Source organism: Myripristis murdjan, chromosome 11 (genome assembly GCF_902150065.1).
Source record: "Myripristis murdjan chromosome 11, fMyrMur1.1, whole genome shotgun sequence".
Lineage (NCBI taxonomy): Eukaryota > Metazoa > Chordata > Actinopteri > Holocentriformes > Holocentridae > Myripristis > Myripristis murdjan.
The window spans coordinates 19,793,444-19,820,883 of record NC_043990.1 but is presented as its reverse complement, the minus strand read 5'-3'; the positions used below and the strand labels follow the sequence as shown (position 1 = coordinate 19,820,883).

General features: G+C 42.3%; 1 protein-coding gene across 3 annotated transcripts; it reads right to left on the bottom strand.

The window, feature by feature from the left end:
• Positions 1–640: 640 nt before the first annotated feature.
• Positions 641–27,070, bottom strand: snx13 (sorting nexin 13). Of its 3 annotated transcripts, none has more exons than XM_030063435.1 (26): positions 26,558–26,732; positions 16,726–16,838; positions 16,490–16,592; positions 16,214–16,303; positions 13,667–13,788; positions 12,794–12,912; positions 12,347–12,451; positions 12,062–12,150; positions 11,620–11,703; positions 11,271–11,409; positions 11,046–11,134; positions 10,693–10,792; positions 9,479–9,672; positions 8,780–8,884; positions 8,424–8,556; positions 8,163–8,200; positions 7,849–7,918; positions 6,629–6,807; positions 6,297–6,404; positions 6,082–6,192; positions 5,318–5,479; positions 4,834–4,905; positions 4,453–4,598; positions 4,075–4,143; positions 3,877–3,989; positions 641–3,319 (listed from the first exon to the last, which is right to left on the bottom strand). In XM_030063435.1, exons 1-26 carry the CDS (start codon positions 26,603–26,605, stop codon positions 3,084–3,086), a joined length of 2,937 nt encoding a protein of 978 aa, XP_029919295.1. In that variant the 5' UTR covers positions 26,606–26,732; the 3' UTR covers positions 641–3,083. The 3 variants fall into 3 exon arrangements, with proteins under 3 accessions (XP_029919295.1, XP_029919298.1, XP_029919296.1); XM_030063438.1 differs by lacking the exon at positions 26,558–26,732 and adding an exon at positions 26,914–27,070 and having other exon boundaries at positions 3,084–3,319; XM_030063436.1 differs by having other exon boundaries at positions 3,084–3,319; positions 6,629–6,771.
• Positions 27,071–27,440: the final 370 nt, after the last annotated feature.

Here is a 27,440-nt window from a genome sequence, read left to right as displayed (position 1 = left end):
TTGTTCAGTCATTGACTATCAGACTAATATTTTTTGTGCAGTTATGGTCAAGGATCTCTATGGTGACAGTGATTCAAAACCTTTGAAAACCTCTCTTACACTGCAGTTGTGTTAACTCTTCAGCTCAGTTTCCAAGCACTGGGCAAGGGGAGAAACAAAGGTACTGCCTGCATATTATTCCCTCTCCCAGTAGGCAGAAGAAAGGGTTTCTGAAATTGTTCCCATCCATATTTGCACACCAAGGTGACATGGCACGTCTGACAGAGACATGCTCTCTACTGAATGAACTCTTCTAGTTAAACCTAGAAGTCCCTCCTCTACTTATGCATGTAAAACAAAACATGAATATTTGCGAAACTAAATTTCAAAATGAAACAATTTTTCTCACAGTCAACCGCCATTTGGAATAAGTTGATGTTTGGTCATTTATAAGGGCATAAACCTAAATTTTAACTGCAATTATGATTCTCTGAGATGTTGACACATTAACACTGATGAAATGCCAGTTGATGCAGCTAAATGATCAGCCACATCAGTAAGTGTTTGCACTGACAAAAATATATCCCATTTAAAAGCTGCTTATCTCAGAAACATGGCAAATACACTGAGCAAACACTGAGGACACCACACACACTGTGGCTCAGTTAGTCTGAGTTAACTTTTATTAGTGTTATACTGATCTGAGCACAGCTGCTCCAAAGGAAGTTTGATAAGCATGATGCAAAAAAACACCCTAAAGTCCTTTTCAGTCGCGTAAAATGACCATGACATTCTGATTGATTCTTTTCTTTCTTTTTTTTTTTTTTTTAAGATAAAGAAAAATATGAAAATAGAGTTGACAGTACATTTAGGCACACTATTGACACATACTGTACACCGATATGCACAATTTTCATTATCATAGATTCATATATACTGGGGATTTTAAAAAAAAAAAAACAGACAAGCCTTCCAGTATGGAGAGGTGTGCGGACAGTTAGAGGTGACCACCTCCTCCAGTCTGGGGACAAAATATTCACCTCAGCTTTGACATCAAGAGAGGTTCAAGTCCATGTCCTCAAACTCAGCCAATCAGAGTCCACCAAGGCTGCTCAGTGCAAGCAAATCACAGCAGACGAATGAGTTCCATCCAATGACTGCAGCAGAATGGGGCTCCGTTCAGCCAATGGGAGAGCCTCTCCCACAGTCGCTACTTTAAGTGCTCGTTAGCAGTGAATCCGTGGGTCACAGGACAGGGCTCTCCTGTGATTCCACTGGAGAGGAGGAGAGGGGCGGCGCCTCCTCATATCGGTTCATAACGCCAAGGTCCTATCTGTTCACAGTCAATAAAACAGGCTCTGATGCATTAAACTCCACGCATGAATTCAAAGAAGCCGGAGCGTCGTCATTTGAGCCTGACTGACCTAGCAAGTCATCAGGCTGCGACACAGACAACCCCTGCCACCACCAAATCAGTACCCAAACTACAGATTCTCCACGAGTGGGCAGGGGAAATGAGAAAAAAAACACAGACTTATAAAACAAGTCTGTAAAATAAAAATAGTACTTTTACAACAACGGAATGTAAGTTGTTAGGTTAAGAAGACATTGCTGGGGAAGAGTTCATTAACGTTCTCTACTAGTTGTCAAAACAATATGGTTTACTTTTTTTAGTATACAATTATTCATATACACATGCATCAAAGAAAAATATTGCACAAAATTAAAAGACATTTTCTCTGAATAAAAGTGATTAACTAGGGATATATCTCCATATCTATCTTGATTTTTTTTCCTTGTAACGTTCAGTCGTGTGTGAAGGAGAGCTACCTCTAGCGTGCATCTCTTGGTCAGTATATATTGTATATAGTTTTAAGGCTGGTTCACTAGCTCACACTGGCACAGTTTCTGACTGGAGAGGGTTGCATCTTCGTGCTAAATACACACACGCGCACACACTCAGGCCCATTCACACAAAATTCTAAAACAAGCAAAGTACAGACCAGACCAGAGAGTACATTCTTTGAAGTGTACTTCAGAGTACACTTGACAGCCAGAGTTGAGGCTCCCACAACTGTAACACAATGTAGTCTGTCCACATGGCCTCACCTTTCAGGGAGTTAAAGGTGAACGCTGCGTTCCGCTTTCCTTTTTCACATAAAACGATATGAAGCACAGTAATGTTCACGGTATCCCGATATCACATGAGTTCACATATGGAACAGCGCAAGCTTTGGTCGTCAGGTGTTATGACAGTAGTATTAAAGGGGGCGTGGCCTTTTCTTTGAGGATTATGGGCGGTATAGATGATGTAACACACTGAAAAATAAAGTCTCAGGATATTCTAAGATAAGCCTCACTGCTGGAAAAATGCTGACAATAAAAACATTAACTTTACTCATATTTGTTCAGTCACATTTTAAAAACAGCGCCTCTTAACCCAGTGCCTTTGACATATTTGGTTGCTATGCAAACGCAAACAACATTTGCATGTACACAAGAGTGTACTTTAGACCAATTAACATAAGGGTAAATTTGACAACAGTTGAAAGGCCAGTTCATTGAGATGCTGGACTGTAGAAACCCAGCCTGTACTAGCCAAAAGACAGAAGCGGGAAGGTAAGGCAAGGTGTGGGTCTATGCTATCTACTCCTGCAGGTTAAAAACAATACAGTATTTGTGGTCTGCTTCCTGGGCCAGGCGAAAGCAGCATTGTCTGGCCCAGCTAAAGCTAAATACTCAAATAAAAAGTCAAAAAACGAGGGTGAAATAGATCATCTAAAACACAAGACTGCCACGTTCAGTCTCAGTGGTGCAAATTAGAAGATATGTGTGTGCATGTGTGTGATAGTGTGAGAGGAGTGTGTGAGTGTAGACTTGTTCTCCATTCAGTATCTCTCTTGGCAGAAACAATCAGCCAGAGAGCAGGAACGGGACGCTGTAAAACAGAGGGGTGAGGGAAGTGGAAGGGCAGAAATCACACACACCTAAACTTTCACATCAGGCCTCCCCTTCACACTCTTCACTCTCAAGTCCGTGTGTGTCTGTTTATTTCTGTGTGTGAATGTGTATGTGTCGTCTCCCATTGCCTCAGTTCTCTCCTGTCACCTCTTGAGGGAGGAGGATTTGAGTTTCTGGCTGTATCTGTGCGTGCGCGGCGACCGGGAGTGTAGTTTGACAAAGAGCTCAGGGAACTTGTACTGGGGGAACATGGTCTCCAGGAAGCCCTCCAGAAATACGTAGACCAACCGCCGGTTCATGGACTGGTGCTGGAACATATCAAAGACGCGCAGGATGCCCTTCCGCGTGGTGTCCGCCCCGATGATGTGCTTCAGCTCGTCTACAGGAGGGAGAAATGAAGGAGTCATAACTCGTGATGGGCAGGTACCCGTATGGTACCCATAGACTTCCAGGGAAGCCACCGCTGCAGCACGGGGAGACACCGGCGAACTGACGAGCTGCTTGTTGACAAGATGTGAACAGTCTACAGTCTTATACACAGTCTTTGGTCTCAGGTCGCATGTTCACAGACTTCCTGACTGCCCTACATTCTCTCTGACTGTAAGCAAATCAAAGCAAAACAATGGCTCTGCATCAAACAGGCCCTACACAAGGCGGCTTTCATCCTGTTTCTCCACTGCCTGGACACTTGGCTAGCCTAACTTACGTTATATTGCTATTTCCATGTGCTGACACAAAGTATGTGAGGTGTACAAAAAGATACACAAAATAGCATTAGGAGACATTTCTAAATTCAATAAATTATTGGTAATTACTTTGGTCAAGAAAAATAATTTTCACAGTTGAGCCAAAAGGTTCATTTCAGATGCTGTTAAACTGTGTGTGTGTGTGTGTGTGTGTGTGTGTGTGTGTGTGTGTGTGTGTGTGTATAGACACCTGGCATGATCCCCAGCAGGCTGGTCTTGGCGGCTATTCGCGTCCTCATGCGGATGCTTTTGTCCCGACGTGGCTGAGTCTCAGCAAGAATCCCGTTAGGCCAGTATGAATCCCTGCATGAGGCCAGGGCCACAGAGGGTTACTCACAGCTCTGCTGACCAATCACAGAGATAGGTGCAAGAAAGTGGGAGGAGTTACCTGAACTTCTTGACGTAGTCTGCCACCTGCTCCGGTGAGGTCATGTAGTCCACATGATCCACAATTTTCCTGTGGAAACCAAGGGCAAACGTGTCTGGGTGTCTTGTGTGTGAAAGTGAATACCTCATGGCTCTTTGACTGTTTGGTGTGCATGTTAAAGTTTCTTCTGAAGCTGTGGGTGTGTGACCACCTCCTGATAGTGTTTTTGTAGCCAATCAGAAACTAAACTGTCAGTCAGTTTTTGCATCTTGACAAATCTTCTTTGAAGGTAAATTCAGAGTATCAGTGTGTATGTGCATGTACTTTGTGACCTGGGAATGTTTGTCTTACATTTGTTGCTTCAGATTATTCACATTAGTGCATTCCTCTCTCTCTGACCTGTTGATGGTGTCACCATAGGTGGCCCTGATGAGCTGCTGCAGCAGGTTCTTAATGTTCCTGCGCAACCACTGGTTCTTCTCCTTCAGGTCGAACACCTCGTCCATCAGCAGCAGCATCACCCTCAGCGGGATGTTGTCGTCCACCTGGAGAGACACACACGCACACAAAAAGTACTGATGAAAGAATTTTACAAAAAAGCTACAAAGAACTCAAAGTGCAACTGATTTGTCAGAGTTGCCAATGAGCTCCTTTATTATACAAGAAACTATAGAAGAGAGGCCACAATACTTTTGTGTGTGTGTGTGTGTGTGTGTATGTTCATGAAATAAATGACTCCCTGACACAAACACAGTTTTGTCCATACACACAGAGACTCACATTGTCGTCAAGTTGTGCAGAGACTCTACAGTGTTCTGGGTCTATGTCGGACTTGGGGAGGAGTGGAGGCACCTGGGAAAGCAGAGAGAAGACACGGGATGTATAACCAAGGTAAGGCAGTTAGGGAAATAGACACTGGCTGGAAGCAAGTGTGCTGTTCATAGAGAACAGGCTATATCAGTTTGATACAGTCTTGCACAGTAAAACAGAGAATGTTAGAGAGGTTCTGCAGTCAGGATTTTTTATATTCATGAAATACTCAAACAACTATATGTGACAGAACAGCTACATGAAGGCTGTGTGACTAAACAGCTGTTGTGAGCAAGAGGGAATGCCTGTGCCCGACTGCAAGTCACACCCAGGTGTTCAAAACAAACAAGGACAGGATCAACAATAAAACTATGACAAAAGAGTTTAACTGATGCAAAAATTACATATATACTTTGACCAGATTTCACATGTGTGCTGTGTATGATGGTGTTACCTTGAATATGGACTGTTTGATGTCCTGGCCCAGCCGCTCTGACATGCGGCCCATGTTGTCAGAGACCTTGGTCATGCCCTCGGCCAGGCTGTCTGGCAGGGCCTTCACAGCGTTGGACATGTTCCTCATGGAGCTCCGCAGAGGGTTCACAAATGTGTCCATCTGACAGAGGGAGACAGACAGCAGCAAAAAAAGCATCTTACATATTACAGTCCATTAATACCTGATTGACGCTGTGACTAACCAAATGTGGATCTAAATATTCATGTGCTCGCTGAAAACTCCCACACATACCATCCTACAATTGCACTGTTTGGCAGAAGAATAATATTTTATAATAAAAGTAATGATTGAAATAGTAATCATTACTTTTATTATAAAATATTATTGAGTGAATTATATTATAACTGCCATCTTTTTCGACAATAGTTGTTGCTGCCGTATCATATATAACAACACCACATGACTGTTGTGAAGTTACCCCAGCAAAGCCCTTTGTTCTTCTGACTTATTGCTTAAAAACACAGAACAGTCACATTGATGATCTTTGATTACTAGACATCCAGATGTAGATCCAGAGTTCACTTCTATAGTTTGTGCAAATTGTAATGCATTTGTGTCTGTGTGTGCATTATGTTGGCGATTTGATGGACTTGCTACATACCATAATCCTAACTATGTGCTTCACAGTACATTTTGCAGTCACTTGTTGTCATTTTAATGACGTTCAAATGTGATTTCTGTGTTTTAAAACATTAACTGACCTTGCGCGCGAGTTCTCCCTTGCCCTTGCTGTAGGCCTTATTCTCTAGGAAGTCATAGACATAAGGGACCAGAGTTGGGCAGGCCTTCACCATCTCTGGGTTCAGCAGCAACTGCAAGACACACAGACACACCATTATACAATTACCACCATAAACCATAAAATAGGCAATCAGAATAAAAAAAAAAATATCAGTACCAAAACACAAACATTTACCTGTAGGTAAGCATTGAGGTCTTTTTTCCTCTTCTCCAAGAAGTCTCGGTCCATATTGTTGAAGGTCTTTTTCCCTGGCAGCTTGAGGATGGACGTCAGGTTCTCAAACTATCACAGAACACACACGCGTAGTGTTCAGATAGATGAAATCAAGTGAACTGGATGTTGTTATATGGATAAACACTAGTGTTAGATGCAATTAAAAAACATCGTTTCTCATCAACTAATATGCAAACGTATTTCATCGATAGTCGGTGCAAATTTATGTTACCCTTAATGTGATCACTATTACACATGCAGAGATCCACCATGTGTCTTCCTACCACACACACCTGTTCGGTGATCCTCATGTGGAAGTCGTGGAAGTCGGAGTAGCGGCGGTAGGTCTTCCAGCACTCCTCGCTGCCATCCTGGTTGCGTCTGAACACGGTGATGGCGTACAGCGCGTAGGTCTTCCCGTGGTCGTTGCAAACCCCTGCAGCACCCCAGAAGCCGGGGAAACACGTATCAGCTACCCCACCCAGAAAAACATCCGCAGGGAGTTGGGGGAGGGGTCGTGATGGGGGAGAGGAGAGCCAGATGGTTTCCCAGGAGAAAAGAGGAGTTTGGGCCATGGAAAGCAGAAAAGAAGAGAGGGAAAGAAGAAAAAAAAAAGCACGCACAGGTGGAAAGTGTAGAGAAGAAAGATGGCAGGCAAGACAAAGAAAGCGGAGGGTGTGGAAACATGATAAAAAGGGGAGGAAAAGACAACAATGACAGGAAAAGAGAGGGAGGGAGGAAGAAGGAAAAAGGAAGAACAGAAAAATGGTAAAGGCGATGGAATGAAAGAGAAATAAAAGAATACTGAACAGTATTTGGCGGCAGAGCAGACATGCAGATGAATGAAGCTTGGAGGTGAAACGGTTAGTGGAAGAAACAAAGAGGGAAGGGAGGGGCTAGTAGGGGATCACAGATGCCCACTGTACAAACACATACACTCTTTGACACCGACTGTTACAAGCAATCCAAAATCATCAATCCCATTATGAATCATGACATGCTGTGCAACCACAACAAAGAGCAAGGGCTTTAAAACCCAACTCATGCATGCCAAAACCCATGGTTCACTATAAACCTTCAAGTCTTGCAAAATTTTGTGGTTTGTTTGTAAAATACATTGGCAAACTCATCATCTGCCAGAAATACATTTTGTTAATAACCCTGGAATCGCAATTTTCGAAAGGTTTTTGGTGAGACTGACGTTTGCGTGTCACCAAAATAATATTGCTTAATTCACAGCCCCTTATTTAATACGCAGTGACACTCCTGTAGTAACGTTGTAGTAATGTTTAAGTTTCCGAAGAAGGCTCAATTTGTGTTTTTACTTTTAAATGACAGCTTAAATTATGACAGATGTTTGTGTTTCAACGATCATTCAGTCAACTGAATTCAAATATTAAAATACACTGATTAAAGTGGTTAAGTAGTATGGTAATCATGCTCATAAAGGGATTGCACCAAAAGATTGTGTGTATGTGTGTGTGTGTGTGTGTGTGTGTGTGTGTGTGTGTACCTGTGTCAGAGATGTAGGCGTGTAGCTGCATAGTTTCATCATGGCAGGAGTTGGACAAGTCATCCAAAGACTGAAATCACAAAAAACATCTATCATCACTACCGTGTTTCACAAACAGCTCGTAACAGCATCTAATCAGCACCAGTATGCAACGACTACATAACCACAACTAACATGTTTTAGCATAGTACACAACACATGACACAGTGCAGCACTGCCGGATGGACTATACAACACCCGCCTCATTGCCAGACATTTAGCATTTCTTCACACTGCTATTCTAATCCCTCATGCAGGAAGTGAAGGGGACTTACTAGGTTTATGCTTCCTGTGGGAGAGCCGTTGAAAGATTCTGTGGAGTGAAGGGAACATGAACAGAGTCACTGAAAGAAACTTAACAGCCTCAAAAAGCTCAACTGCACAGCTTAGGATGACCAGCTAGACACTATAAAAAGCAAAGATGAGGCAGAGCTAATGGCACAGGCTTTCAGTTATGATTACCAAGTTCAGCAGACTGACACAACAAATGACACAAACACACACACTCACACACACACACACACACACACCCCCACCTCCATCACCATCGTCAGATCCCCTGTAGCTGGGCTCTTTCAGCATGTCCAGCTCAGCTAGCATGCGGACGTAGAGAGGACTCTGCTTGAAGGAAGGATAGTAGCGTTCATCACGCAGCATCATATCATACACCTGGGGGGCACACAAACACACATTACATGTGTAAAATGATTTTAAAATACCTCCAAAACAATAGAATAGGATGAAGGCAACAAATTCAAACATAGCAGGTAAATTAAGTGGTTTAAAAAAGTAAGTGTATTTCCACTAAATGGCAATTATGTAAAAATCTTTGGAGGAAAAAAGGAAACCCCACGATTTACACAGACACAGCGCTGCTGACAAGTTTTCATACCTTTCTCTGGATTTCATCAAATATATCAGGAGTGGGATCATCTTTCTGCAGCTTGTCTCCTAGTTTTATCACTGACACCTCATCCACCTGCACCCTCGGAGACGCCTGTTGGGAGAACAGGGGAGAGGGGGTAAATGATAGACGCATCATTTCATACAAGATCCACACTGAATAAAATAGTCAGACTTCAAAAGTTAAGAAGGTGCTTCAAAAAAAAAAAAAAAAAAAAAAAAAAAAACCTGTATGCCAATGTACCATGTGATCACATGGCATTATCAGTTGATCTTTTGAGCTACTGAAACAGATGTCTAGCTCTTTTCAGTCTCACTGATGTGTGACTTGCCTTTTGACAGATCAATGTGAAATAACTGACTCAAAGAGCCATTCTACACCCAGCTTCTCTCCAGTTTTTGAGCTTCTCTCCACCTACTTTATGATTTCAAAAAATTAAGACAGTGGGTGTAAGGTGGGGGAGGGGGTCATCTTCAACTGGCTGCTGATTTATTGGAAGGCAAACTAAGCCAGTTTTAGAGAAATAAATCCAGCACCGGCGCATTATTATTCAAATGTTGACTGTGTGACAAGTGTTGTATTTCATAACTACATTGGCACTAAATAGCAGTTTACAACTAAAAAAATTGCCTTTGTGTGGGGTTACTGCTTCACAGTAACATGTGAGCATCATGAACCTCGTATTACCTTGTCAGAGAGGTATTGTTCATACACGCCCAGTGCGGCGGCCTTCAGAAGCCCCTTGGTGGCACTGGGCTGCTTCTTGCCATCCTTCTGCCAGCCCTGCATCACCTCCAGCTGCTGCTGTGCCGTCACCCTGTAGCCCTCCACTGTCAGCCAGAAGAACAGCTCCGCCTGGGCCCCCGCCGCCTGCATGAAGTCTTCATCAAGACACACACACACACTTTATTCTTACTGTACTTCTTCTTCAAGGAATTGCAGTAAGATCACTGATTTATGGTTACATAGTGAAGGCCTGAAATTTGGTGAAAATTTGCTTGTTTCTTTGGCAAAATTTGCCAGTGGAAAAAGTGAAAATTCACTTGAAATAAGTGAAAATTAGCTAGAAACAAGAAACAAATTTTGCCAATGAAACAAGCAAATTTTCACTTGTTTCAAGCAAATTTTCACTTGAAACAAGAGACAACTGTCTAAAAACAAGTTACTTCTGAGGTGATCATGTCTTATTTTAAGAGTAATGAGATATTTTGACTTGGAATAAGACATTTTTGACTTGAAATAAGACAAATACTCTTGGTAAGATTTTGAGTTTTTGCAGTGCTGCCTAGAATGCAAATGTAAAGTTGACATTGGTTCCCTAAATCTGTTTACTTCTATGTTGACACATCTGAACATCCAATTCTTCCACCAGCCACAAGTAGTCGGTCAACTAACAGCTGCTAACTCTATATGGTGGTCTGTTGTTCAATCCTGCCACTACATGCAGGATAGGTGTGCCTTCCCCACACCAAAAAGGTCATCACTAGGTCCTGTTATATACAAGTGCCAAATAAATGCCTAAAACCATATGTAAATGCTAGAGTGACTAATATAGACAGATGGACCAGCCACAATGTTTAGACTCTGAGTTGGTGCTAATTTTTCCATAAGATCTGACACAGCTTGGCTTGGCTTCGAGTTTGCAGTGGGTGTTTACACACACACACACACACACACACACACACACACACACACACACACACACACACACTCGTAATCAAATCTGTGAAGTGCAATGACTTTTTCTAATCTCTGACAAGGTCATTTTGAAATGGCACACACCTAATGCGAGAAGTTGTGGGTTATAATATTCTAAAGAAATGAAATAAGTAATGGTTGACCAAGATTACAGTGATGTTTGGTATCATCTGTGGCTGTGATATGTGCATCCTTGGGATTACCCATAAAGAACTGCAGTGCGATGTTGTGGACTAGAATGTGATCCAATGGGATGATACACAGCTTGCCAAAGTTGGCTGCTAGCTTCAAGGCATCCACCTCCTACAACACAATGACAGGGTAAGCAAAGTTATGGACATAGTAAAAATGATACAATATAATTTGAGATTATAATACCTATGGAATTGAACTAAGAAATCTGCTTTGATCAAATACAACTGATATTTTGAGCAGGAAGTGTTTGACCCTCACACTAATGAACATAACTAAACAAAAACCTGTCAAGTTCTCAACAATGCCTGTTTTTCACAAAAGGACTGGTAAATGATTCTGCTGCTGTGCTGCAGGTTCTTACCTTGCCAGATTGTAGCCTCTGGATCCTGGTCTCACACACCTTCTTCACAAACAGAAGACTGTTAATCTGGTTCTTGATTACATTGATGTCTGTGGGACAAATAACATATATTGTGGAGTAGAGAAAGGAGTGCATTTCATGTTAGTATTTACCCACACACTTGGGATGTCATTGCACCTTGCAGCACATGCCATGTGTGTTTCGGAAAAAAAAGTGTGTGCTCACCATCTCCAGCGGTGTCCAGGGAGCGTAAATACTGCAGCTCCTCTAGCACCTTGTCCTTCACAGCCTCCAACTCAGCAGGCTTGTCTGTCAGCTTCAGGATGTTCATGAAGGCTTCGTAGTTACAGCTGGAGTCACGGATCTACACACACACACACACACACACACACACACACACACACACACACAAACAAAGACAAAAACAAAAACACATCCATCAGTTACTTTCATTTTAATTGCTCTCTTGCTTCCACAGTCGGACTGGGCCTTGCAGTTTTTCTTTGAACAAAAGGCCAATTCAGACAACGGCTGATTGGAAGGAGTATGGATGAGCGGCAGCGCCACATCTCACCATCCAGATGACAAACTGGTTGATGTAGTCTGGGTCGCTCAGCTGGTTAATCAGGGGAAGCAGCACACCTCGCGCCAACACCTCCTACACAAGACACCAACATTACAGTTTTCATTCATTACACATACAGTCATAGCTACTCAACATAATAACATGTAGATCCACAGCCTTGTTTTGCGTCGCTTATATAAGAGTCTAATAATGAAACTCTGAGCTTGAATTGGTGGCTTGCTCTTTGCCAAAGCGGCAGAATTTGGCTGATCGCTAATTTCCCACGTAGGTTGTATGATATTGTGTTAAGAATGTGTGATATTTTGTGTGGATGTTGGTATCTGTGTGTGTTTGTGTTTGTGTATCGTATTGGCAGCTCACACCTATGCTGTGATCATATAACATACTGGGTAACTGAGAGCATGATTTGTGTATCTTATGTAACACTCACCCTTAGGAAGTATCTCATGTTCTTGTTGTGGAAATCTCCAGGAGGTAGTAACAGATACAAAAGCAACTCGCACAGGTCGCGAAGGAAACCTGGCCAACACACACACCCACGGGCGTGTGCACATGCACACACGCACACACACACACACACACACGCACACACACACACCAAACTTAGCTTTTGTTTAGTTTCCTATAGCTATAGCAACAAACACTTATACTTTTGTAAAACCAGTTTTGTGCTGCAGTGTTCAAAGTGAGGTTAGAGAGTGGAAAGTGCGTTTACCTTCTTCATCTTTATGTGAAGTGCACACCACGTCTCGACAAATCTTCCTCTCCAGCTCCACCTCGGCCTCGAAGAACGCGTCCACCAGCTCTTCTGTGATGTCCCCTGGTTATCGAATATCACTCTTCATTGTCATGATCACCACTCAAAAGTCTTATCACTTCAATTTGTTTTTTTATTAACTTAATGTCACAACAGTCACTGTCACCTTTCACCATAATTAAAAGCCTGACTGTGCAATCCCTCAAATGATCAGCAACTTGATACAGCTCAGGGCTGCACAATCACAATCATCACTAACAGCAAACCAAAACCAAGCAAAAGACGTGCCAGGCATGCTAATGACAAATGTGGGTGAGAAAGCAAGTCTACATGTGGTGCAGGAAAGTGTGAAAGTACATGTCCCTTTGTATGTGTGTGTGTGTGTGTGTGTGCCTGTTCACGTACTCTGCTTGTCCTCTCTGTCACCGAGGCGATCTTGGGCTTTGCGAAAGACACGAAGATGGGTGGCAAAGTCGTCCACCAGGCGAGTGGTGAAGTAAGGCTGCCAGTCCACCTCTTTGGACCTTCAGATACACACAGACAAACACAAACACCAACAGAGTTTAGAAAAGAGATCTGTATTATGTTGATACAGTGATTTAGTACAGGTATGGTTTGTATTAAACCTTTAATATCAGGACAAAAAAATGTAAAGCTATCACCGGCATAAAATTCAGATATGATAACAGACATGAAAAGTGCTGTTGTCATTTCATGGCATTTAATGGAAATTTTTTGGATCCTTTTGTTTTGAGTAATATAGTTTTAAAAAATATATTTTGCCAACAAACACCGAGATCTACTGATGTTGTGTTACTGGGCTACGAGTAAGCGTTCCTCATTAGTCTTGCTGCAGCTTTGTACTGCACATGTAGTCTCCAATGTTTGTAATGTGTCTTATGACCTAGACAAAAGCCACAACCTTGACGTTTGAGCCATGTAGTCTCCATTCCAATGATTTTTTCCCCTTTTTTTGACACAACTCTTACAATTTCTGAAAAAATAAGCAATGTCAGAACAATGGCTTGTGTTTTTTTATGCAGCTTCAAAGCTGATCAAACTACACCTCATTTAATTGAGAAGATGAACAAGAAAGCATCACAAGTGCCAAGACTCAATATTAGCACTCGACACAGATTAAAGGTGAATATTTTAGATCCCATTTATTTTCACAATAGACTGGAAAGGGAAGGATCCAGAGTGCCTTATTTAGGCAGAAAATCTATGTCATCCTTTACAGGTCTACAGCACCCTGAGTATACGTTATGTGTCTGGTACCGTGTGGAGAACTGGACGAGGGCATTCTGCAGTGTCTGTCTAATCTCCAATAAGAAGGACTCGTCCTCACTCAGAGTGTAGTACCAGTACTGGATGTAGTCCCTCAGAGCGAACTGGATCACCTGGAGAGAGACAGACACGAAATTTGAGAGGAGACAGGACAGACGAGACAGAGAAACAGACAAAGGGAAAAAGAGCAATGGAGATGGAAGAAATGACACAGTGAGAAGGAGAAATAAGATAGAGACCAGAGGGGATGAAAAAGAAAACAAAGAAAGAAAGAAGTGAGCAAAGAGGAGGGAGAAAAATCAAAAGAGGACAGAGGGAGAGGAATAGAGGAGAATAGAGAGTAATGATGAGAGAGAGATGAGAAGGGAGAGGGAAAGGGATGATGGAGGGGGTTATTCAGCGGCTAAATGCCTCCTCACAAACACCTCCTCCCTGAATGAAAAAGGAAAGTTATTGAGTGATGCTGTCTAGAACAAAGACACAGGAAATTGATTGCCAAGGTATCAGATCCAAAGTACCCTGTGTAAATCAATCATTTAACCTTTAGCTTTAGTATAGTAATAGGGATGCATTTGAGTCACATGAATAAGCATAATTTTCTCCATCTGGAGTTGCTACATCTGTCCATCAGAACTAAGTCAGACATGCTGTGGTGTTACAAAGTGGACCAAAGGTTGTCACACCAAACGTGCAGTAATCGCATAACTGAAAATCACATTGATCCAAGTATGCATGAGAGAGAGAGAGAGAGAGAGAGAGAACAAATGTGCTATGAAATGTGGTGTCTGAATGTGAATGAGCGTAACAGAGAGCATGAGTGTGAATGAAGAGAACAAGAGAAAGGCAGAGAATGTGCCAGAAACAGCAAGATCCCGCACTTCTTTCCGAGAGCGTAACACAGGGGTTACACACATGGCTGTGCAGAAGCTCGTGGCACACGTGCTGCTGAAAAGACTAGTGTGCAGTCTGAGGAGTGCAGAGAGGAGAGAGAGACAGACAGGAGCAGTCAGTGTCATCTGACCATCACAAACTGCTGTGTCTGCACTTAACTCTGCTGGCATCGCTGCCTTACTGATGACCACACCTTCAAAGCATTTTTTCTGTTACAGCTGTTGCAACCTCAAGTGCAGGATGGCAAAATAACAGTGACCACTGGACAAAGCCTAATAAAGCTGTCTTTCCTGTCAGCTTTTTTGACTGGCAAAAAAAAAAGATCGTCTTGGAGGTCTCTCTAAATATTTGTTTAGAGCAGTGGTGCCCAACCCAGTCCTCAAGGGCCCCCTGTCCTGCAGGTTTATGTTTCAGCTCTGCTCTTTCACACCTGATCCAATTAAGGGTTTCATGCTGATTGGTTAAAACAGATCTATCTGAACAGGCTGTGCATGAAGGTGCATGGGCTTTAATTGGGTCAGCCGTGCAGGAGCAGAGCTGAAAGCAAAACCTGCAGGACAGGGGGCCCTTGAGGACTGGATTGGGCACCACTGGTTTACAGAGATAAATATGTCAATCCTTCACCAGGAGCTGTACCAGCCAAAGGGTGAAAATACTAATTTCTAGCACTGCAACTGTCTTCCCATTTTGCATAACAACACATGACAGACACATGACCTTGATGAAACACCGCCAGCCTAACAGACAAACTTTCAGTTCAACTTTATGTCAGGTAACAACAAGATTTGTCAGCCATGGCTAATCCGGTGACACAAAGACAGACCACGAGCAGCACACATCCTGAGGACATGATGTGAGGAGGCTTCAGGTCGTCATGCAGTGTTTGACAGTAAGGATTATTTTATGGCCCGGGGCCAGCAGCATGTTAACTCAGGCCAACTTATTGGTCAGACAGTAGCCCAATTGGAACAGTGCCCAAAACATCTCTAATCCTACTATTTGCCCCCCAATGATAATGATGTTATCCATGCCTCCTTCCTATGCTATTCTTATGCTATTGCACTCCTCCCACCTCAGGCGGGTGTTTCATATTACGAAACGAAAAGAGAAAGCCTGTTCCTTTCGTCGTGTTAAGTAACAGTTTCCTGTTTCAGTTCTGTACAGTTTGCAACATTAGCAATTGATTTCAGATAAAGGCAGATTAACCAGGCTCATTTGTTTAAAGACCACCTAACCCTAACCAACCCTAACCCTAACCAAATATCACTGCAAACATACAAGTCCACAAAGACAGCTGTCAGCCCTGATCCTGTAAGTCCGCAAAGCAGGAAGCTGAAAATCCCACACCACATCTCGTTAATGTGTTAAGAGACACACCAGACTGATGAGTCTCCACTGTGATCCCCCCGTTACAACTGGTTATATTTACAGAGGCTTTAGCTTCAGTTACATAACAAGTGCAAGTACATTGCAATTCTACAAAGTTGTTAGAAATCATAAATTTCATAGTTATTCACAATCAATCGATATTTTTGTTATGTTGTATCCTCTGAACATAAGATGAATTATTTGAATGAGTTAAAAAGTTGTTATTACACTGAGGTCCCGCCAATACACCGCTCACAGTGCTCACAAACACACACATACCTGTTGTAGTGGTTCATCTATGAAGCTGGAGCCGGTTAGTCTTCTGTCAATCTTTATGGGTTTCAGTTCCAGTTTCATCTCATCCAATGTCTAAGAGTGAGAAAAAGATGGCACTTTCATCATCATGGCAACTGGCTGGCTGAGCGCATCAAGGAAAGGAACTTGATTAACTGCTACTGAGTTTGTTTGTTTTGGTGAGGTCAATCAATCAGTGACAGCGGACGTAACGTAATCTGTGTGTGCATTTGCCAAGAATGTTTGTATGTATTTGTTTACCTTCAGTATACCAGTTTGCGTGGGCAACAGGTAGGAATGCTCGCACTTTTCCAGGTGTTTCTCGGAGTTGATCTTCCCATACAGCAGAGTGACCGCAAAGCCCCTGGAAAACAGAAGTGAGAGCCACAGATCGGCTAAAAGCAGCTGTATCGGGCTACTGAGAGGAATATTGTGAGAGAGCAGTCTGTGAGAGAGCAGTCTTCAATAAGAGTCTGGTTTACAAGTCTTCTGCTCACCCTCCAATGAAGCAGAATATGTAAAAGGCCAGGTAGAATATTGCAAAAGGTCCAAAGGTGATGAGGAACAGCACGACTCCAAGACCCCCCCATCCCCAGATGGACAGACTGGCCTGAAAGAAAAACAAAACACAGAATAAATGCTCTATGGACTACAACTTCACCCCTCTGCCCTATTTTAAATAATTTCTTAAAACCCATTTTTATAGACGTGTATCTATGTGATATCATCTTTTTATTTTTATTTATTATTGCTTTTATTCTTATAGCTATAGTTATTAATTCATATTTGCTGTTTGTTTGTTTGTTTCTACTGCTTTTTTCTCTCTTACTGCCTTTATCTTTCAACATCCTTCTGTTTTCTCTTTACTGTGTTTTGCATCTCTTGTTTCCCTTTAACCTTATCTTGATTATACCTAAATTTTGTACTGCTCTTGTTTGGCCTTTTTGTACAACTTTCTGTTATTTTGCTTTCTGGTTTTTCTGCTTTTGTTGTGTCTGTCAGAGCACTCTGTAGACTGTTTTTAAAAGGTGCTTTTTTTTTTTTTTTTAAATAGCTTATTATTATTATTATTATTATCAGTAGTAGTAGTAGTAGTTGTAGTAGTAGCAGTAGTTGTAGTAGTAGTAGTGCTAGTATGTTAACTTGCATTTTAACCAGTACATTATGCAGACATTTGACCTGGCTACTGTATGTTTCCCTGTGGTGGAGAGTCCAGGTACAAAATATAAATACAATATATAAACTATACTGATTTTGATATTCATAAACCTATGGGTAAATTCTTTGTCTCTCTATTTGCAATGGCCAAAAACTGTATATTTGTTATTCTAATAAAACAACAATAATAATCAAGTGAGGCAAGCATACTAGGCATGTAATATGTTTCACATAGAGCAGGCTCATTTAGTGAACACCGTGACATAACAGGCCAACTAGAAGAAAGAAGACATAATCAATCTGCCTGCTTTGCACCTGGTTCACTCATAACTTTACACACTGTTACCCATTCACCAACAGGCACAAACACATACATTTTATTCCCACAGCATAAACAAAGTTACAGAACTTTTTGATATGCTGCACACTTTGATATTGTGACATTGATATTTTTACAATATATTACGCAACACCAGTTGAGAGGGTGAGTACAAGAGATGGTGTGCTTGTGGCTCGGGCTCTCACACTTCTTTCTATTGTCTTTTCTGTCTTTTGAATACCATTAGAAAGATGGCTTCATGTTAACCTCTACGCTAAACATAATCTGCTCATATAAAACTGTTTGAGCTAGACTGCTCACTCCTATTTGAAGAAAAAATAAAAATCAAAAGCACCAGTCTGACTCTGACTCAGTGAGATGATTATGCTGTTCTTCTAAAATGACGTCTCCTGAAAATACTTTAGATATCAGCCCAGGAAAAAGATGTGTGTATTGTAAGAGAATATTAGGGACAAAGACATAGAAGACTGAATGTGTGTGTGTGTGTCAGTGTGTGTATGTGTATCGGTGTGCACACGTGTGTAACATCCTCAGCTTTCCTGTTATTGTCAGTGCAGGAAACCAAGCTGTAGTTTCCAGCTAGCAGTCTCACTCTCTCAGTCAGACCAAGCCGACGACAAACAAGCTAACAAGCTAATGGAATCTATCTAAATCTCTGGTTAAGCACATGTTAGGCCAATGCTACAAGATTCCATTATTTCATTTATAAAACACCAAAAAAAAAAACACCTGTTACTTTTTGCCACTCAACAGTTCTGGTGTTGGAAGGCCAGTGAGCCTGGCAGGCCAAAGCAGCCTGTCACTGTAAGCGGCACTGGCACAAATAGCGGGGCTAATACCCGCTCACGTCAGCTCGCTCAAGGCTTTTAAACTGGAGTGACCTCCAGGACAGCAGCTGATGCTTGCTCATGTTACAACTTCTACAACTTGGGTTCCACTTTTAATCATGCAATGTACAAAACTGCATGTGTTCGTAAAATTAATAATTATGACTACTGATCGCCACAGGGAAATTTTGTTTTCATTTGTCTCCTTTCACAGGTACATCCAGCTGAAACAGCGTTGGAAGTGATTTGCTCTAAAACACTTAAGCTATGGTTGGTGACCAGTGGGCGTGAACACAAGTCCTCAGAATGAAAAATGGTCTCCTCACTCACTACCCCAAATTAAGTGTGTACTCAGCTTTGTTGGCCACATCCTTGCAATAAGAAAGGTACATTTTCAGGCAGATACACGTGTGTAGGTCCCTGTGTGAGTGTGTGAGTGAAGGATGAGCCTGCCACAGTGCTCCTCTACAGGGAACTTTCACAGTCCAGCAGGTGCAGGCTGGACAAATGAAACTAGGCCATGCAAAGCTTAGCAAAGTGCCATAATATATGCAGCGTCATGAGATAAGGTTGAAAAAAATGTCTTTATCTACACAGCCCACGGTGACACACACACACATACATACATACAAGTTTACAGTGTGATGGTGGGGTCATCAGATAGTAGTGTGGAGAGGCACAGTGTTCAGTGTCTGATCATCAGCAAAGATGATCTCGAGTCGACTGGCCTGGATTCATACTAGAGTTCCTGAGATAAGCAGCTCCACTGACAGACCCAGATAGGGACAGACAGAGCTTCCTCAGGATACTGACACATTGTTCTCTCCACTGCAGTCAGCTATGGACAATCGGATGACACGCATTAGACTGGCTGCCAACTACGTTGCACTCGGAAACATGGCCCAGTGAGCTTACTATGTATAGCATGACCACCATACACTGCAGGCTATTGTCGAGAGATGATGGTGGGCGAACTACTGTCGAGGAACAGGGTCCGTTTGTCGTGGATTCACATGGTAAGCTAGGTCTGTGGGGTCCGGGGACCCCACTGGGGTCCTTCAGGGGCTTCCAGCAAAATGAGGAACAGTTAAATTTCACTACGTTGCATTCACATCAATCCAGCATTACTGAGCTGGCATTTGAATATAGAATTTAAATAATTATGAACATTTTTTAATTCACAAGAAATTGCTACAACACAAAAATATGTACGAGTGATTAATATTCTATTGTCTAAATGGCAAAGTAACTTGAAGTGGGCGACTGGGGCTTAGAGGGTCAACTTGGGGGTTGAGGACATCAAAGTTTGAAAGCCCTTGGGCTAATTGAGATCAGCAGTTCTACCAACGCACAAATTGGCAAAACCATGACAATACATCCACAACATCTCCCTGGAAAATATACATACATTATATGTACATTTGTGAATTGCATTTTGATAAACTCAGCACAACAGGTTTATTTGAAAATCATTTCTGGACACTTCAGTAAAATGTATAGGCACAGGTGAGCTCCCTCTGATGCATACCAGCATGCATCACCACACTGGTTGAAAATCACTGATCACACAGCATAATGTATACCCTAAAAACCTGATTCTGCTAATGATACTACTAGGCCCTACTGACCCTGCAGTTGTTGAATGACAGTAAACACATGAAACAAGGGTCATCATTTCCAGTCCTTGAGGGCCTTCTATAACCAAAGCCTGCCAAACGGACAGCATCAACTACTACCGTAGCAGTCACAATATAACCTCTAAACGTGACTCAGAAGACATGAAACATGCCAGATCACATCAGGGCTGTAGAATGTGTCCAAACTGGCTGGGCCTCTTTCCTAAGCCGCCACTGTCTGGGACAATAGCTGTAATAGCAGGGTTAGGACTCTGGGAAGAGTACAAGGCTGACCACAGCAGATGACTAGTCCAACAGTATAGTTAAGCAAGAAGTGGTTGAAATATAAAGGAGAGCTATTCACAGAATTCTTTGTTCCCTGCAACATGCTGTTACTATCTTGAACGAACTGCACAACGGCCTGAGCTCTGTCAGGTCGATGAATATCTTTCAGCCAAATATATCATGTGCAATAATGTCTCTATTTACGACAAAACCACTTTGAGCTCACACAAGACCTTCATCAACATTTGCAGCGGCTTGACCTGTAATAGCACGGCTAAGCTATTTACCTTTCACCCTCACTTGTCTGAGTCACAGTGAGTGCAGAAACAGCAGTAACTCTCCGCTGCTGACAATGCTCAGAGCCTTTCAGCAGCCCAATACAGTCATCATTCACCAATTTACTACCACCAGGCCTGGCCTACGTGCTGGCAGGTGACTGACACACACGATAATGGAGTGATAACAAGGCCTCATGACTTTCCATATCATTCTGAAGTAGCTACTAGCCACTGAGCCTCTACAGTGAACAGCCTAGACTTGGTAGCAAGATCCTAGTGTGCACCTTGCCAGAGACATCAATCGGACGTGACTCAATTATTTATTGAATCTCTTTAAATTTCTTTGAGTATTTTCTTTGACCTGCTTGCGGTGCCAAACAGGCAGGATGTGTGCTTCAAACAAATGGTTTCCTGTAAATATTATTGTAAATGTCAATTTTAGTTCTTATTCTGAGGCTCGGTACTGAGCCCAACCCATTGTGACTTCAAAGTGATATTTCAGTTCAAAGAAGAATTAGCAATTGAGCTGTATTTTTCAACTGTTATTTTCGGAGGGTCACACTGAGCAATGAGTTTACATGACAAATTATGATCACATTTACATTTTTTCTGACTATGAGGGCAATCCCTGAGAAAGTACTTGAATGAATTCCCAGTGGGTAATCTAAGTCAGTCATTTCTGACGTCAATAGTGCCAGTGAGCCTGGAGCCTATCAGTAGGCCTGCAGCCTGTGTGATGAGGTGATGAGGCTGTGGAGGCTTGGCTCTCGAGGAGAGATGATAACCGACACTCTTGAGTCATTACAGCTTACACAGGGTTTTAAACATGGACCATCTGTTCTAGTAATCAACACCCAAGTTCACGGGAACACACAAACATAAACATCTAAGCAATTCTTTACACAACTCATGGTAAACAGACACACAGGCATGAGTGCAACAATGCACAAAGTGTGTAAGCAAAATGCCTGCACATGTAAAATTACATCCATGTCCCTTTATAAAATTTCACACAGGCAAAACCCAGCCAGAGACAGAGTCCAGAGATTGGTTCATAATCAGTGACTTGCACTTCAAAGAACAGCTCATCTTCTCTTAAACAACACACACACACACACACTTTCTCTCCATCTCTCTATCTCTCTCACACATAAACAATGATTGGGGGAATCTTGAATTTGCATAATTTGAATAATTAAATACACAAAGGCATAAAGACACCTGTCTCACACTCTGACACCAGACACATGCAGAAACTCAAACACATAATCACGCATGCTGTAACACATGCAGTCTCTTATCACAGGCTTAGGGACAGAATTATCGCTTCCCGCACTCTTAGCATAGCACACACACACACACACACACACACACACACACACACACACACACACACACACACACACACACACACACACACACACACACACACACACCTATGCACAGGTTCACAAGGCTTAGCTGTAACACCAGTCAGTGTGGCCAGAGAGTGAGGTTAACTCAGCCCATTAAAGCTCTCCTGTGGGATATCCATGGTTAATGCTGGAGAGAGAGTGAGCAGGGAGGGCAACACCTGACCAGGCGGGTCTAATCCACTAAGACCACCACAACAGAAATAACTACCATCATAGTGTTAGGGTTAGCCTAAATCCCTAGTGTGAGAAATATATCTATTAGATTTGTGCAATTAAACAACAAAAAAATGCAGCAGTGACTATTTCAGGGTTTCTAGACATTTTCAATCTCAAAATTCCATTTACTTTTCCAGACCTTCATTGCCAGATTCCTTGGTAGATTTTTTCAACTATATCAGACTTCTGATAACTAAATGTTTATGAGGCTTGTAAATTATTTAGGCCTAAAAAGAGATGATACGCCCTGTGCAGAGGACACTTTTGAAAGCTCTGTATGACTGCAAATGGCTGCTTCACTCATGTCTGATTTATCAAACAATTTAGCACATATGTTACAAACTGCTTTTGCTTTGGATTTTAGATCCTTCACTACCTATTTTGAAAAATTTTGATGGGTTAGCCTCTTATCTGAGAATTTGCAGTGCCCATCTTGTGGCCATAGGTGGACTGGAGCTAAATTGGACGGAACAGCCACTGTTGTCATTCTCAAGGCTGTACGGCCAAAGAGGCATTTGAATTGTTCTCTCCTATGCTATAAAACACGGCTTCTTCAAAATGAAAAATGCATTCTGATTTTTTTGTTGCAATTTTATAAATTACACATTTTAGAAAAGTGTACACACACACACAATAGTCTGGAAATTAAAAAGTTTTTCCAGGCATTTTTCCTCATTTTTCCATATAATTCCAGACCTGGAAATGATCAAAATCATATTCTATACTTTTCCAGACTGCGTAGGAGCCCTGTAATTTCCAGACCATACAAGACTATATTTTTTGGTTTTGTTTTTCCAAGAGGGACAGCTTTTTCAGACAGCTTACCCTTCTTAACAATGGCTTTTTGTGCTGAGAAGAATTCCTGTCTGACAAACCATAAAACATGCTCCATGCTGGAGAAAATATTTTTTTATTCAAACTGAGAAAATGCAAGTATCAGCATATAATTTTATTTCTGACCTTTTTGCTGTTGTGTTTTTGTTAATATATTTTTGAACAGTAAAAAACAAATTATGTAGGAAATACTGTGCCAAATGTATCCCAACTTAGTGCAATCACAGTTTTCAGAGAAAAGCACAGCCAATTTAGTTACATCTCAGGTTTGATAGAAACTAGTAGTGGGGAGGTGGTCATCTTATGCTTGACTCAATCACGTTCTTTGACCACATTATGCAGCTGCTAAGCCTGACTTAGGACTCAGCATCATTAGTTAAGCCATGTTACATCACTGAGCTTTGATCAGAACTAAAAATACAGAGGGCCTGTTTTGTTATCACTGTAAACGAGAATGTCCTTGATTTTCAGTCCCAGCAAATAACAGGTAGATTACATATCTTGTGGCAACAACTGACAGCTCTGACAAACACCTAGGATATTTGCTCAAATTGTTATTCTGATCCGTCTTTTTATTGCTCAAGTAAATGTTAAAATATGTGTGACAAAGAGCCAATACAGTCACAAGTGCCGCTGAATTTTAGCTAATCTGGAAAATATGAGGCAACACTATGTTAGCGCATGGCAAACTGCATCAAAATCTTCCTTTGGTATGCTATTCATTGTTGTGTGGTGTGTTGGAGTCGAACCAACCAGACTGTCTGACCTACTCTGTCATCTGAAGGTGATCTGCCCATTTCCACTGACAAAGAGCTGACAGCCCATGATAAGTGACATATAAGGCAGCTGGTGAAGCAGACCCTGGACAAATCGAGCTGCTTGCTGATTCCGAACCTGTGCTACGTAATTGCCCATTAACAGGCCCTCAGGTAGGATCTCTGAACTACATTAATATCAAGTGGAGCAACAGGTACAGCAGGGGAGCAAGCCCACATGGCAGATGGGCAAGACCAAAATCATCCACTGCTCAGCAAGCTGCACTGAACCTGCTATTTCGCACCTGAATAATATCACCCTGAAATGTTGGTGAACTACTCCTTTTATCACTTCTGAGGCAAGCTAATTTTGGTGTTAGATCTGTGGAGTCTTAAAAAAAGGTTTCTAAATCAGTAACAAGTGACATCCTCCTACATCTACAATAAACACAACATCCAGCCTCACTTCACCTACCTAGGATGAACACATCATGTGTGAAAGCACTATACTGGACAGAAGCTTCGTGGGAAAAAGGCAACTGGCACTGATAGGAAAAAAAAAATGAGTTCTGTGTGAAAGGGGCATCACACTTAACCTCACTTTTCACAGGTCTGAGGTGTGGGTTAAAATGTAACACAAGGCTTCACAGGCAGTTTAAAATGTCAGAGAGTTAACATTTTCTACCAGTACCCTGAATATACTCGTAACCTGTCTCTTAAAAAGGTGTCAGCTTCTCCTCTTTTTTGACAAGGCAACTACTACTCAAGACAAAAGCGAGGAGGGAGAGGTGCACTGGATGACAAGCAGGCATGATGCGAGTACCATGCCCGTCTTAATGTCCCTCAAGCTTTGATTAAGACACCTTAATGAGATTTGGCCTGGAGAGGAACACCCTTTTGAAAGGCAGAGGTAACACTGTGTTGCTCTGGGTGAATACACAGTGCACTTTTGCCTTTAACTGGCTAGTTCAGTTTACAATAGTGTATTCAACAAGCTGTGTTGGGGCACTCCACTTGCACAGGGTAGTAAACAACAGCTTTGTATGAATATGAATAATAATTCCATGCCAATGTTTACAGCTGACCTTGTGTTCATGCAGTCAAAGGAGTTACAGAGCCACTAGATAGAAAAGCAAGCTCTTCGATAAATGTCTGTGCCACCATATATTTATAAGCCAAATGATACAATTGTAAATCATGGCATCTTACATAATCAACTGGTAGGCCTAAATTACATTTGCTGTAGATCAGAAAGTGCTGGTTTACATTAGCACAAACAAAATTCCCTGGACGTACATACAGTAAATTTGAGTTCAGCAGGCTAAATCAAACAACATGACATCTGAAGCCAAATAATGAGAGGAAAAGCAGCTGGAAATGAGTTGAAGTGACCATATCAAGCAGCTTAGAGAAGCAGAGGGGTCGCTGCTTCCTCTAGTAAGATCTGGCGCGATGATGACAACACTGGAGATGAATGAGACGGACAAAGAACAAACATTAAAGCTGCGAGTGAGGGATCACGTTGAACACACTATATCAGATCTTGCCTCGCATCTTAAATCCATAATACACCAAGGTTTAATAAAAAATGACACTGCAAAGCCAGTGCAAAGCCTAAACATACCACTAGATGGTCAAAATATAGCACTATTATCACTTCAGACTACAGGACACATCTGAAAGCAACTTTTTACACAGAGATGGCGGCAAGCTGTAGTTTTAGGACTGTCTGAGTGTTACTTATAGAAGTCAGCACAGTGCCATGCATGCTGAATAGCACAGCGCAGGCTAAAGCTTCATTACAAAGGCTGAACTTCTCCTTAAGCTGCTGAAAAGGTGCCAAGATGTGCTGAGGTCACCTGCCGCTCAGGTGATGTGGAGTGTGTGGCCTGTTTGCTTATCAGAAGATGTCATCAATAACCAGTTATGTGTTGAAAATGGGCTTAAGCAATGCATTAAGTAGAGAAGTGTGTAGTGAGATACGGTATCCCGTGACGATTACAGCATGATATTGCATGTTATCACAAGTCACATTACACAAGGCTTGCCATACTGAGTGGTTACAAAAAGTAAAGTGTGAATCCAGTGGCATACAATTCACGATCAAAGACACCAGCAGTAATGTCTTTGTCAACAGATAACAGGCGCTAAAGCTCTCCTATTAATATTTCAAGACACGCACCATTCTCAAGCCAAGGCGATGACAGGTTTATTGTCTGACAGGGATATAGTTTTGTCACTCAGTGCTAAACACAACTGAATGCTGCTGAAAAACATCACCACCGGCACAGCTGCCCATTGCTACGACTAGCTGGATGCCTCAGACTCAGTCAGACGGACTGCAGACTACAGGAATGCCAAGACGATGCCACAACATTTAACGTTAAATCATCCAATCGACTGGCACCGCTTGTTATGGTGTTATGTTATCTCGCTAGCGTTAACGCCAAAAACACGGGTGTCGACATGAGGCAACAGCCAGATGACCACCAAGTTCCGTGTCCCACACCTGTGTGAACCCACCCTGGCAACCTTGCCGCCCACGGACAGCCAACTTTCTGACAGCCCTAACGTTAGCCATCCTCCTAGCTAACGCCCATCTCACCTGAACTGGTAGTGACACAGAAATTCTTCTTTGATGAACGTTACTCATAATCTAAACGCATATCATCGACATTGCCTATGTCGAGCTAATTCAAGCACAGCGTTGACAGCGCGGATATCCTCAGCTCATCGTATTAGCTGTGTAATCCTCAGCTGACTGCCACTTAGCAGATGCTTTTCTGAAACCAGAAAGGCTGTCCGTCTACCGTGGCTGAGCGCCGCCCGCCCTGCCAGCCTATGTGTTTACCTGTGATGCTAAAGCTAAGGCGCTAGCCGCTGAAGGCTAGCCAGGAGGCTAACTGTCACTGGGAAAACAAACTAGTGTGGTCGCGTCTATTTCGCCCTGCGCGGACTTACCTCTGCAAACATCGTTTAAAAGGCTGTGTGTGCGGTGGCTTTGGCTAACCCCACCACATTGTAACATGCGAATATGACGCTATTTGCTCGTTTAAAAACGGTTGTATTTCCAGCCTCCGTACTCTCTTCGGAGAGTCGCCATGTTGCAAGGTTTACGTCTCGGGTTCCCCGTTTGTGGACGTCGCCTTTCCGATTGGCTGAAAAAATTATGACGTAGAAACACACCCGTGACTGATTGACAGACGCAAATACAATGCCAACTCGATTGACTGACCCAAATATAGTAATAATGATAAGGCAATTCTGACACCGCTTCACCGCAAGACTCAGATAATTGAGAGCACAGCTGCGTGGTTCTGGTCGCTTTTGAATGCAGAAGAACCAGTCAGCTTCTGCATACATTCAACATAATTTTATACTATCAAAAAGAGCCATGATCCCTTTTATCTCTGCGGATGTACCAAAATAGCACAACAGTATACTTTTATTCTGCCAGTATATGCACCTAATACTCAATATTTCCATAA

Excerpts from the sequence above, each read along its gene's own strand:
- snx13 (XM_030063435.1), bottom strand. The coding sequence starts at position 26,605 with ATGAGTAACGTTCATCAAAGAAGAATTTCTGTGTCACTACCAGTTCAG. Across the intron at positions 8,885-9,478 it reads AACAATACCTCTCTGACAAG|GCGTCTCCGAGGGTGCAGGT; the intron begins GTAATACGAGGT and ends TTCTCCCAACAG. Across the intron at positions 3,320-3,876 it reads CCTGCTGGGGATCATGCCAG|ACGAGCTGAAGCACATCATC; the intron begins GTGTCTATACAC and ends TCCCTCCTGTAG.